Source organism: Gekko japonicus, unplaced genomic scaffold (assembly GCF_001447785.1).
Source record: "Gekko japonicus isolate JY-2015 unplaced genomic scaffold, Gekko_japonicus_V1.1 scaffold140, whole genome shotgun sequence".
NCBI lineage: Eukaryota > Metazoa > Chordata > Lepidosauria > Squamata > Gekkonidae > Gekko > Gekko japonicus.
The window spans coordinates 1,113,254-1,126,124 of record NW_015169781.1 but is presented as its reverse complement, the minus strand read 5'-3'; the positions used below and the strand labels follow the sequence as shown (position 1 = coordinate 1,126,124).

At 43.5% G+C, this 12,871-nt stretch overlaps 1 protein-coding gene across 1 annotated transcript in view; it reads right to left on the bottom strand.

The window, feature by feature from the left end:
- Positions 1-5,496: 5,496 nt before the first annotated feature.
- The window catches only part of LOC107115158 (epididymal secretory protein 4-like), a 22,717-nt gene continuing 15,342 nt past the window's right edge, over positions 5,497-12,871 (bottom strand). The window contains exons 5-6 of the mRNA XM_015416783.1: positions 10,733-10,834; positions 5,497-5,567 (exon numbers count right to left, since the gene is read on the bottom strand). Coding sequence (XP_015272269.1) covers positions 5,497-5,567; positions 10,733-10,834 — 173 coding nt within the window. The remainder of the gene's footprint in view (positions 5,568-10,732; positions 10,835-12,871) is intronic.

Sequence of the window (12,871 nt, the reverse complement as noted above, 5' to 3'; positions counted from 1 at the left end):
AAGCGCTGTTCTTGTGCCAGCTTCTTCAAAGTGTGGTGCCCCGGGACAAAAGCAAAGGCACACACTGGATCCAAGCTGCACCCCAAAATAATCTTTGGACCACCCCAAATTATGCATCCACACACTCCAGATGCTTGGTGCTTGGGGGGGTCAACAGTGGGAGGGCTTCTAATGTCCTGGCCCCACTGGTGGACCTCCTGATGGCACTGGTATTTCTGGCCACTGTGTGATACAGAGTGTTGGACTGGATGGGCCTTTGGCCTGATCCAACATTGGCATGTATTATGTTCTTATGTTCTTAGATACTGTCCCTGCAAGATGACATATAGTGGTGCCTGATACAAACACTATTTCTGGCAGCACAAGCTTCTATTTGGAGTACCACCAAGAAGCCTGTATTTCAAAGGAGATTTGAATAGGGACCTTGAATGACCACATGCCCTCTGCACCCCAAAATAAGGTCTGGACCACCACACATCATACCCTGCCACATTCAAGGGACTCTTCCCTCTGAGAAGATATATGTTGTTTCCTGGTCCAAAGCCCACTTCTCGTGCTCATTTCTCCAAAGTGGGGTGCCCATCACATCAATATGTATGAAATGAAGTGACTTGACTTGACTTGAAATGAAGTGTGGTCCCAATATGTCTTCTGGTATGAAAACATCATAGCGCAATGACCAAGATCCATAGTTTCCCTTGCCTTAGGTATACTAGGTCCAGCCTGTCAATCATAATTATTTTAACTTTTTAATTGTTCTGTGCAAAACTCTCCGCCACTTGGAAGGCTATTTATTTCCAGTTGTTGATGTTCCTTTTTGTTTTCATTTTGTTTGGAAAATTAATTAAAAGATTATTAAAAAAACAATGTGGCTAACATTTTGAAGAAAACGGTATGAAAAATATAAAGTCAATTAATCTAACACTGATGTTTGCTGTGGAGATAGATCAAGATGGGTAGCCACGTTAGTCTGTCTGTAGCAGTAGAAAAGAGTAAGAGTCCAGTAGCTTTCATGAACTTATACACTTTTCAGATGTTTGCTGTGGTTTCTGCAGGTTTATTGTCCGCAATCGTAACTGTCCTTCTCCTTGGACAGTGCCTGGTCTGATTGCAGCTCCTATGATAGCAATAGCTTTTCTGTTGTGGTCACCAAGGTATGCCAAGGCCATCTCGGGTTGGAATATATCCTTGTTCTACACACCTTGGGAGTGCAAGGACTTTTCTTGGAAGCGAGCCTTGAAAGACCCAAGGAGCAGTCAGCTAGTGAGGAGAATGTGCAGAAGGATCCAGGTCTAAACTATTGTGTTTTAGGGTCAACAGTGTTATCTTTTCACTCTCCGGATTTTGGAGATGTGTCATTCGAGGTGGTCCAAAAATTGTTTTGGAGTGCAGCCTGTCCATAGTGTCTGCCTGTGTCCACAGTGTCTGCTTGTGTGATTGTCCTGGGGGTACCCCACTTTGGAGCAGCTGGGACAAGAATGAAGCTTTGGACAAGGAAACAACATATGTCCCTTTGAAGGGAAGATTCTGCTAAATGTGGGGGTACATGACATGTGGCAGTCCAAATCTTATTTTGAGGTGCAGAGGGCATCTAGTTGTTCCAGTTCCTTATTCCAAACTCCTTTGAAATATGGTCATCTTGGTGGTACTCCAAACAGAAGCTTGAAGTACCAGAACCAGTGTTTGGACCAAGCACCACTGGATGTATTCTTGCAGGGGACAGTCTCCAGAGAGTGGGGATTTCTAATTTGGCGTGGTCCAAAGATTGCTTTGTGTCCACCTGTGTGATTGTCCTGGGGGCATTCCACTTTGGAACACCTGGGAAATGAACTGGGCTTTGGACCAGGAAGCACCACGTCGCTTCAAAGGGGAGATTCTCCTGAATGTGGGAGTGTATGACATGTGGTGGTCCAAACCTTATTTTGGGGTGCAGATGGCATGCAGTTGTTCTAGTTCCTTATTCAAACCTTCATTGAAAGACAGGCCTCTTGGTGGCTCTACAAATAGAAGCTTGTGGTGTCAGAACCAGTGTTTGGACAGGGCACCACTGTATGTCCTCTTGCAGGGGACAGTCTTCAGAGTGTGGGGATGTCATTCAGCATGGTCCAAAGATTGTTTTGGGGTGCAGCTTGGACCTAGTGTGTGCCTGTGTGATTGTCCTGGGGGCACTCCACTTTGGAGCTCCTGGCACAAGAACTGTACTTTGGACCAGGAAACAACATATATCCCCTTAGAGAAGAGTCCCCTGAATGTGGGAGTATATGACATGTGGTGGCCCAACCCTAATTTTGGTGTACAGAGGGCATGCAGTGGTTCCAGTCCCTAATTCAAATTTTTTTTTGAAATACAAGCCTCTTGGTGGCACTCCAAATAAAGGTTTGTGGTGCCAGAACCAGTGTTTGGCCCAGGCACCACTGTATGTCATCTTGCAGGAGACAGTCTCTGGAGTGTGGGGATGTGTCATTTGGGGTGGTCCAAAGGTTGTTTTGGGGTACAGCCTGGCCCCAGTGTGTGCCTGTGTGATTATCCTGGGAGCACCCCCCTTTGGAGCAGCTGGCACAAGAACTGCACATTGGATGAGGAAAGAGCATATGTCCCCTTGAAGTGGAGAGTCCCCTGAATGTGAGGGTATATGATTTATGGTGGTCCAAATTTTAATTATGGGGTTCGGAGCTTTCAAACGCTCCTCAATGTTTTTGGTTGAATTCATGAATAAATTGTACATATGGGCAGCAGAAAATGGCTGATTTAGAAGGTGGACTATGTCGCATTGTTCCACACTGACGTCCACGTTGTTCCACACTGACGTCCCTCTGCGGCACAGGCTCTATCTCCAAATCTGGGAGTTTCCCAACCTGGATCTGGCAACCCACGCCTTCCATCCCCACCCACCCCCGAAGTGGTCAGGGGACACCTGGCAACCCTAGTCTTTCCTCTTCTTTAACATGGTTGAAATGAAAATTCCCAGGCAATAGCTAGTTTGGAGTGGATTTGATGGAAAAGGGAAGAGTTAGGTCTCTAAAACGATATTCTCATATGTTTATTTATTCCAGAAACATATTGAAACTCACTGATGCTCTGCTAAACATTCTGTAAGATGTCTGCAAAAGAAAGTGCTGTTTCAAAGAAATGAAAAACTGCAGATGCATACTGTGTCTTTAATGACAAATGGACTACTGAGTACTTCTGTGTTTTAAACAAGGATAAAGCAGTTTGTCTGATATGTCTTGAAACTATCTCGGTATAAAAAAGTATAATGTTAAAAGGAACTTTGAATCATAGGAGCTACTCAATATATCAAGGAGAGGTGTGAGTGAACAAGATGAAGTCTCTTAAAAATTCAATGTTTTTGCAACAAAATAGAAAGCACAATGAGGAGAACCTATCTACTGTGAGGGCCAGCTATCATGTTGCTAAATGTATTGCTGAGAGTGGTAGATCATTCACTAATGGTGAATTTGTTAAAAAGTTCATGGTTAAAGTAATGGAGGAAATGTGCCCTTATAAGGTATCTTGTGTTAGTTTATCTGCATCTACAAGCACCAGGCATGTTGAAGAACTAGGAGAAGTTAGGCATGTTGAAGAACTAGGAGAAGAGCTGCATATATCACTGATTGCCAAGGCAAAAAGTTTTGACTTTTTTGGCATCAGATGAGAACAATGATATTATAGGCACTGCTCAACGATTAGTTTTTATCTGGGGGATAGATTTCAACTTCAGAGTTACAGAAGAGTTGTGTGCACTGCAGAGTTTGAAAGGCACCACAACTGCAGAAAACATTCTTGAAGATGTGTAAATCAGTAGAAAATCTCAGTCAGAGTTAGGATAAATTGAAAAACATCACAACTGATGGTACAAGAAATATGGTAGGAAGTAAAACTGGTGTAGTTTCAAGAATCAATGAAGAGATATTGAAATTCAACAATACACCCCCCATACAATTTCACTGCATCATCCATCAGCAAGCCTTGTGTAGTAAGATTCTTCAGTGAGAAAGTGATGCATATTGTTGTATCCAGAATTAAATACATCAGGCATCATGGACTTACTCATTGTCAGTTTCAAAATTTTCTCTCAGAGATAGATGCAAATATGGAGATGTATTGTACCATACAGAATTCAGGTGGCTTAGCAAAGGCAAAGTCTTCAAATGTTTTTTCAGTCTATTTCATTATTGTCCTTAATGTTTTTGCAACCAAAGTCATAAACAGTCTTCAAAATCCATGAACTGAAGGGTGACTGTTTATGACTCTGATCCATGCCAATAAAGGTTTTGAATTGAATTGAAATGATAACCCAGAGCATCTGTACACATTGAATCTAAGGTTGCAGGGAAAAGGAAAGATTGTGTGTGACATATATTCTGAACTGAAAGCTTTTGGAGGAAAACTAAACATTTTTGAGAAGCAAATGAGTGAAGGTAACTTTTCAAACTTCTCATGCTGCAATAGACTAAATTTTTATAAGGACAGGAATTTACAATTCAATGTTGAAAGACACATCAAAGCACTGAATCTATTACAGCTGAAATTCCAGAACAGATTCACTGATTGCCATAAGCATGCAAAGGAAATAAGAATGTTTCAGAATCCATTTGAAGTAGCACCAGAAGAGGCAAGTAATTTTTTTCTGATGGAACTAATTGACTGGCAAGTCAGTGGTCATCTCAGAAAAATTTATAAAGCAAACAGTCTGTTAGATTTCTATTCTGGTCTACCTGATATATTTATCAACCTAAAGAAATTTTCTGCTGGCATGCTCACAGTCTTTGGTACCACATATATCTGTGAACAAACTTTTTCCAAGACAAAAATTGTGAAATCCAAATGTAGATCGAGACTTACAGATGAACATTTACATAACATTTTAAGGGTGTCTGGCACAAACCTTGACTTGGACATTAATCCCTTGGCTATGAGAAAACAGACACAAAAATCACTCTAACTGGGTAAGCATGTGTAGCTAGATAAAAGGATTCCACAGAAAAATATTGTTCCAAAATGGATTGTGTTCAAGTTAACATTTCTCATTGGCCTTTGAATGTTTACTCTTGATCTAAATAGGTAGGTTAATAACTTTGTAACATTTTGAATTAGGACGTGGTCCTCTTAAGGCACTGGGCACTCTAATGTGGCCCCCATGTGTCAGAAGGTTGGGGACCCATTCTCTAGGGGTTACAATTGGCTGTGACTTGATCACATTTTCCACCAACATTGACTATGTGGCACTTCCAAACATTAAAGCTAACGTCACTCAGGTCAAAATGGGTAGGTCTACAGGTTTGTTGGGCATCATTACTAGTCTTTATTGGAAGAAGGAAGGTGAGCAGAAAGAAAGAACTCTTGCAAATTTCATTCTGGTGTTGTAGTGTATTTTCCAAACAAACATAAAGGTTCAACAGAGAAATACTCTTTCGGTCTTTTTATTCATTTGGCAGAGGCCAGGCCTCCATTGCAGGAGATCTAATCAGAAGATGTGGCGGTTTGCAGTGAGGGTCACTGGAGGACCTTGATGCTAATGATACTGGTTGTGCATTCCACAAACATTCCTCCAAATTCTGATTTCCCTGTCAAAGAACGAATGGGATTGTGAAAGAGACTTTTGCTGGCATGCTTAATAAGAGGAAAAATGCAACATGATCTCTTCTTCATCTTTCTTCCAAATTACAGGCATGTGCACAAGATCATTGCACATAAAGTGGTTCCTTGGAAACTAATTATGGGTTCCTCAAGGAGGAGGACGGTAATGCGTGGAAGATGCACTCCTCCCAGATGTGGTTTGGCCACCACTGCAGACCATCCCCTGCATTCTGCTGTGGGCAAACAGTGATGCCTGTGTTGGAGAGTGGCTCTGAACCCCCATCTTAAGACTCCACCATTTGCAGGCTGGGAGTCTCTCCATCATGACGGGAAACATCTATTTTGCTCCCCTTTGCCTTGTTTGTTCTGTTTTATTCCATCAGGAATATCCAGCTTTGTGAAAGGTTTTGGAAATCTCAGAAGCTTGCACACTTTTTGTTATATTTTGGTCTTTCCTATTCAAAGGCCGAGTTCAGACTGGCAGTTTGAAGTGCTAGGGAGTCGTGGCAATGAAGACCCAGAACAGACCGGGAACGGCTTGTTCGCGGTATTCCCGTTCACACTGCAGCAAATGAAGCGGGAGGATACCGTGGAGGAAGTGCAAGGAAGCATTCACACTGTCGGCCCACCCCTGGCGGGCTGTTAGCAGCTGTTTCTGTGCTCCAATGCATGTGCCAATGCGCATGGGTGCCTGCCGCGGAAACAGCCAGCGCCTATTATCAACGACTGCAGGCCTTAGCAGCACTTGCGCTCACACGTCAGGGAACCAGAATCAACCCGCTCTACACACGGTTTGCTACCACTTTCACCTGGTACTTTTTAAACTCGGGAGGGAAGTGACACAAGACGGCTTGAGTGCGGCTGGGGGACGCCTGACAGATGTGCCTGTGTGAACCCGCCCCTTTAATCCGCTACTGAAATGCTCCTGAAACATTTGGCTGCCGGGCCAAACTGCCAGTCTGAACCCGGCCAAGGATATTCTTTTTGGAATCTTTCTTGGAATTTCTTGGAATTTTTCTTGGAATTTTTAAATTTAATTTGTGTGTAGCATTATTTCTGAGCAGATCTGAATACGATTGTGCTGCAAGCCACTTCAGGAACCCCATGTTAGGCTGAGAAGTAGATTACAAAAAGAGGGGATCGCTATGTTAGTTTTCTTCTAGCACCATTCTTGCTTCCCAGTTCTCTGGTGAGAACTATCAAAACGGGCCTGATAGTTACATTTCAAAATTACAACGATCATGTTCAGTTATGATTCCAAAAGGTTCCTGAATTTCTAATTAGTTTATTCCATCACATCTGTAGAACACATATGATCTTGGTGATGTTACTTTTCTTCTCAGGTGATAGCGGCCTGTTGTTACTGGTTTTTACGATCTCAGTTGTAGACTGTAGGATTCACTCTCTACCAACACACTGCCTTTCTGGGAACTTACCTATACATAGTAACATTATGGGCATGACTCTGTGGAAGGAAAAAGATCTGGTCACCATAACAAGATGTGGGATTAGGCCCAGCAAATAGAACCCCATAATTGTCCACTGATCTATAATATTATATTCCCATTGTCATACTGCAAAAAGCTTCATCTGCAGATGTCAACAAAGAAACCGGCACAGAAGTAAGTTTTCCCATCCATTCAAAATTCATAGCCAGGTATCCTTCCAAATGAGCATTAGGAAGCAAACAAAAATGGCTACCGGAGAGACCTGTGTGAACCCGCCCCTTTAATCCGCTACTGAAATGCTCCTGAAACATTTGGCTGCCAGGCCAAACTGCCAGTCTGAACTCGGCCAAGGATGTTCTTTTTGGAATCTTTCTTGGAATTTCTTGGAATTTTTCTTGGAATTTTTTAATTTGTAGAGGTTGGTGTGTGTAGCATTATTTCTGAGCAGATCTGAATACGATTGTGCTGCAAGCCACTTCAGGAACCCCATGTTAGGCTGAGAAGTAGATTACAAAAAGAGGGGATCGCTATGTTAGTTTTCTTCTAGCACCATTCTTGCTTCCCAGTTCTCTGGTGAGAACTATCAAAACGGGCCTGATAGTTACATTTCAAAATTACAACGATCATGTTCAATTATGATTCCAAAAGGTTCCTGAATTTCTAATTAGTTTATTCCATCACATCTGTAGAACGCATATGATCTTGGTGATGTTACTTTTCTTCTCAGGTGATAGCGGCCTGTTGTTACTGGTTTTTACGATCTCAGTTGTAGAGTGTAGGATTCACTCTCTACCAACACACTGCCTTTCTGGGAACTTACCTATACATAGTAACATTATGGGCATGACTCTGTGGAAGGAAAAAGATCCTGTCACCATAGCAAGATGTGGGATTAGGCCCAGCAAATAGAACCCCATAATTGTCCACTGATCTATAATATTATATTCCCATTGTCATACTGCAAAAAGCTTCATCTGCAGATGTCAACAAAGAAACAGGCACCGAAGTAAGTTTTCCCATCCGTTCACAATTCATAGCCAGGTATCCTTCCAAATGAGCATTAGGAAGCAAACAAAAATGGCTACCGGAGAGATTTTATGAATCACCCATCACAAGACTCGGATAACAGATGAAGCTGTTGGGGTGCAGGACAATGATATCTCAAGGGCAGGAAATGAGTCTTTGTTTTTCTCCAGACAATCTTGCTCAAAATATGGACCCAGAGGATGTGTTCCTCAGTTCAGGGCCCGTAAGGACAGAGGTGTGTTAAACTCAAGGCAAACTTGTACCTGAAGAGGCACAAGCAAATAGTCCAGTTCCTCTGATTTCTACCAGTGCCCGCCTACTGGCTCTAGGGTAACTTTAGTGCTTCATTTCAGCATTGGATCTTGAAATGCGTGGCCTTCATCCCCAGCTACCTCAGGGCCAAACTATTTGATATGTTTTTGTGGCAAGTCAGGTGCAGATGGAAGGACTCACCACAGAGCAGTTGCAGGGAATGTCATTTTAGAAATTGGCAGGAACTCAATTCAGCTCAGAACTGCAGTGTGGGTAGAGGAGGGGTTCCTTCCTCCCCACCCTCACTTTACTGAGCCAAAATGCCTTGACAGGGAGTTATTTGCATAAAACTGGAGCTGTATACCAAGTATTCCTTGCACGCACAGCTCCAAAGTTCTGCAAACAACTTTCAACTGTACCTGTTTAGGCTCAGGAAAGTGGCATGGGGGGTAGGGAAGGCAGGAGCCCATACTCCTTTCATGAAGCAGTTCTGAGCTGAATTGGACTATCTCCTGCTTTTAAAATAACATTCCTCACAACTGCTGGATGGCTGCTGGGAAAGGACGCTGGTTCCATGAAACCCAGACCAGACTCATCAAAACACACATTGTGTAGTTTGGCCCTCAGCATTCCTCCAAACTCTTTAGTTTTTCAGTGTAAGAATAGGCTCCACATATCGCTCATATAAGATGCCTTTTTCCAGGGCTCTTTTTGTAGAAAAAGCCCAGCAGGAACTCATTAGCATAATAGGCCACACCCAACAGCAGGAACCCATTAGCATATTGGGCCACACACCCCTGAGAGCACAGCTCATTAGCACATTAGGCCGCACCCCCATGTTACCAGAAGTGTGGTCATCCAGCCACACCCACCTTTTGCTTGTTATTCTGTTTACCTTGTTTGTTGTCAAAACCCAGGGCTTTTTTGTAGCAGGAACTCCTTTGCATGTTAGGCCACACACCCCTAATGTAGCCAGTCCTAATGAGTTTCTGCTGTTGGGTGTGGCCTAGTATGCTAATGAGTTCCTGCTGGGCGTGGCCAGCTCAGGAGCCAGCCGGAACTCCATTCCTGTGCGTTCCTGTCCAAAAATAGCCCTGCCTTTTTCTTTCCTTTTTGACATTTTTATTTTACACATATATAAAAGATGTGTAAATACATAAGAAGGAAGAAATAGACATGAATAGTAGGCGGTACTATCATCATACTCCATTAATAGAAGAGGCAAAGTTTGCAATTAGTTAATACCTATCATACCTACAAGCTGTCTTAAGCTTAGAGCAAGATTTCTTGCCAGACATTAAAAGAACTGTAAAAGACATGCGCCAGTTGGAGCGGAGGGGAAGCAAGGCTATTTCCTCTGGAGGAATTTGACACACAGTTGCACGATCACACAGCTCTTTGTGTGGGTTCAGACTGTATGATCAGACACAAGCGGCTCCTTTTTGTCCTTTCTCTCCCATGCGCATAAACCAGGAATTGCACCTCCACACTGAGGGCCCCCTATGGAGTATGCGGTGATGGACATACGGTGAGGCGGGGGGGACGGCACTGAGCTGGGATGGAATGTTCAGACCATCCTGACAGCATGAAAGCATGCTTGCACAATCAGACGGGTGAAAGTCCGTCTGTGGCCTGTCGGAACCAGTTAAAGCCGGACTTTCCCTGGTGTCAAAACTCCACTTCTGTGGCTGAGCAGCACAGGTTGCCGATGACTGCGGGACATTTCTCAGATGTTGCTCTCTGATCATGCCCTTTAGATCCATTAGGTATTCGCAGCGATGTCGGATCTAAAGGTGCATATGATTGCAGCCATAGAGAAGTTATACATTGCTTTATGCAGGGGTCATTTCGTAGAAAAAGAGGTGCAGGAGCTCATTAGCATAACTTATTTGCATATACCACAACCCTTACATCACCGGACGTGTGTCAGAAGGCAACACCCACCGCTCAGGCTCCACTGGACTATTTTGGATTCCTAGCTATTGTGTGTGTGGGGGGGGGAACGTGCAGATCTGTCCTCGCAGAGGAGGGAGAGCTTGTACCTGAATAAAACTTGGTCTTAAAGGTGTCACTGGACTGTTTTGGACTGGGGGGCGGGGGGGCTCTGCAACTTACCTGGCTGTTTCTTGCTCTGACTGAGGGCTGCTGTGGGGCTTGTTGCATGTGCCCACCCCCTGGCCTCTTTACTGCCGGAGCTCTGCTCCTGTGCGCTCCTGCAGGAAATGACCCCTGGCTTTATGCAACTTGTACCATGCCTGTGTGAAAATCTTGATGTTCTTTTCTTATCAAGGAGAGTTGTCTTAGCAGGACCAGTTCCTCCCTCCTTCTGCCAGCTATTCATATGGCCAAGAGAATCTACACTCGTTTCATAGGTCTTTATTTCCCTCAGAAAACTGGGTATAAAATCCAGAAGTAATTCCTCTTACCTGCTAGGTTTTCATAGATTATTTTGTTCACATCAAATCCCAGAGTTTCAGCAAGTTCCTTGAATTTTGTTTTCACGTCATCTGATGGTTCTCGTGTTCTGCCTTGAGGCCCAAGGAAAGAGTTTTCTTGAAAATAATGATGAGGGTAGGACCAATGCTCCCTCTAAGCTGTGGAGTCTTGTGAGCAAAAATTCTACTTTGTGAGCTACTGACATTCAAGTTGTGAGTGAGTGATTTGGCTACTGCATAAATTAGTTTGCTCTGGAGCCATCCTTCCTGAGCTAAGACAAAAATGTGTGAGCCAGAGGCTAAAAAACTGTGAGCCAGCTCACACGAACTCAGCTTAGAGGGAACACTGGGTAGGACAGACCAATATGCTTTGGATCTGAACCCCTTCATCTGCTCTGCCCAAGTCCCCTTGTTGTGTTCTCTCTGCTCAGTTGGTTGCCAGTGGAAGCTAAGGGGAGGGGGGGTTAACAACTGGATAGTAAGGCCAGTCTATTTCCTCCTCCAATAATTCCAATACAGTCTGCAGGTGGGAATGAGGAGGTCTCTGGGATATACAACTTCCCCTCCCAGTTTGATCTGCATTCTGCAGCTCTTTCTCCCTAGCTGACCACTGGAGAATGTTATATTAGTAAGAACCAGCATAGTGTTCTAGCTGGATTTGGACCAAGACATTCAAATCCATGTCCAGCCATGCAAGGTCACATGCAAACACCTTTAAAAAAATGGCTTCAATTCAATACTCATATCTCAGTTCCAAAATTTGCCTCTTATATATCCTTTTCCTTTCCTTTTTTAAGACTGGAGGGCCTTTCATGCACATTTGATTGTAAACTGTCACTAGGTCTCTCGGATATACTACATTTCACGGTGGGTGGGTTTTCGTTGCAAAAATGTAGCATCCCTCCTCATGCAAAATAACTGAAGCATCTAAGCAAAAGCAAAGTACTTGGGAAAACACCTGGCCACTCTCTAGATCTATATATTGATACACATCTGTGCACTGCTGTTGGATTCCCCCTATGATAAGAAGCAAAGGAAATTTGAAACCTGTCCCTAGTCAAACCTTCTGTGTACTTCTGAATGGAGCCAAAAGAGTTTCAATGATGCAAGCAAAATTCCTAATATGAGAATGCGCGTGTGCCATTAGACTACATGGGAGTCTATCTATGTATCCTATTATGGCCCCGGTCACACGAGCCAGATAACGCGGGGGTGAGGCATGGCTATTTGCCCCGGGACAAAATAAAGCGCATTAGCTCGATCACACGGTCTCCCGAGTCTTTGCGCTGTGGCAGGAAGCTCGCAATCACACAGTGATGCTGGAGCTGGTAAAGAAGCCGCGCGGCAAGCGTTCCATGTTTGTGTGCATGCACAGTTCTGCGGAGCAGCACTGCTTCCAGTTTAGTGTTTGTGCGCATGTGCTTAGGGGGAAATCATCTGGTTTGCGATGGGACTTGGACAGGCACCAGAATCCACGGGATCGTAAGCTTCCAGAAAAAGAGCAAATTGGGTTCACGGCTAACCACTCTACCTTAGACCACTGTACTACCTTAGCCTTTTTAGCTGAGAGGTATTCCCGTTACTTAGGTGGCAAGCTATACTCAGCTTTTATCGACCTACGCAAAGCCTTTGATTCAGTTAATAGATCCTTGCTATGGGATAAACTTTTATAGTTTGGGAATGGATCAACGGCTTTTGTTTTTGATCCGTAAATTACATTCGACTAACTATTGCCAGATTCAATTTGATAGGAAGAGGTCTCTTACTCAGAAAATTCCTGTAAATAAGGGGGTTAAACAAGGATGTGTACATGCCCCTTCCCTTTTCAACCTTTTTATTTCTGACCTCCCACAGTGCCTAGCTAAAATTGATGGTCATTCCCCCAAATTGAACTCTTCTGCAGTTCCCATTTTACTTTATGCAGATGATGCGGCCATTCTTTCTTTTACTAGGATTGGACATACGCCTTTTATTAGAGTTTAACTCTTATTGTAGTCAGAATTCTCTTTCTATTAATTTTGATAAAAACAAAAATATTGGTCTTTTCCAAAGCCTGGAAGTGTAATCAGTGGAGAATAGAAAGAAAAGAAATAGAACAGGTTAAATCATTTAGATATTTAGGGGTTTTGT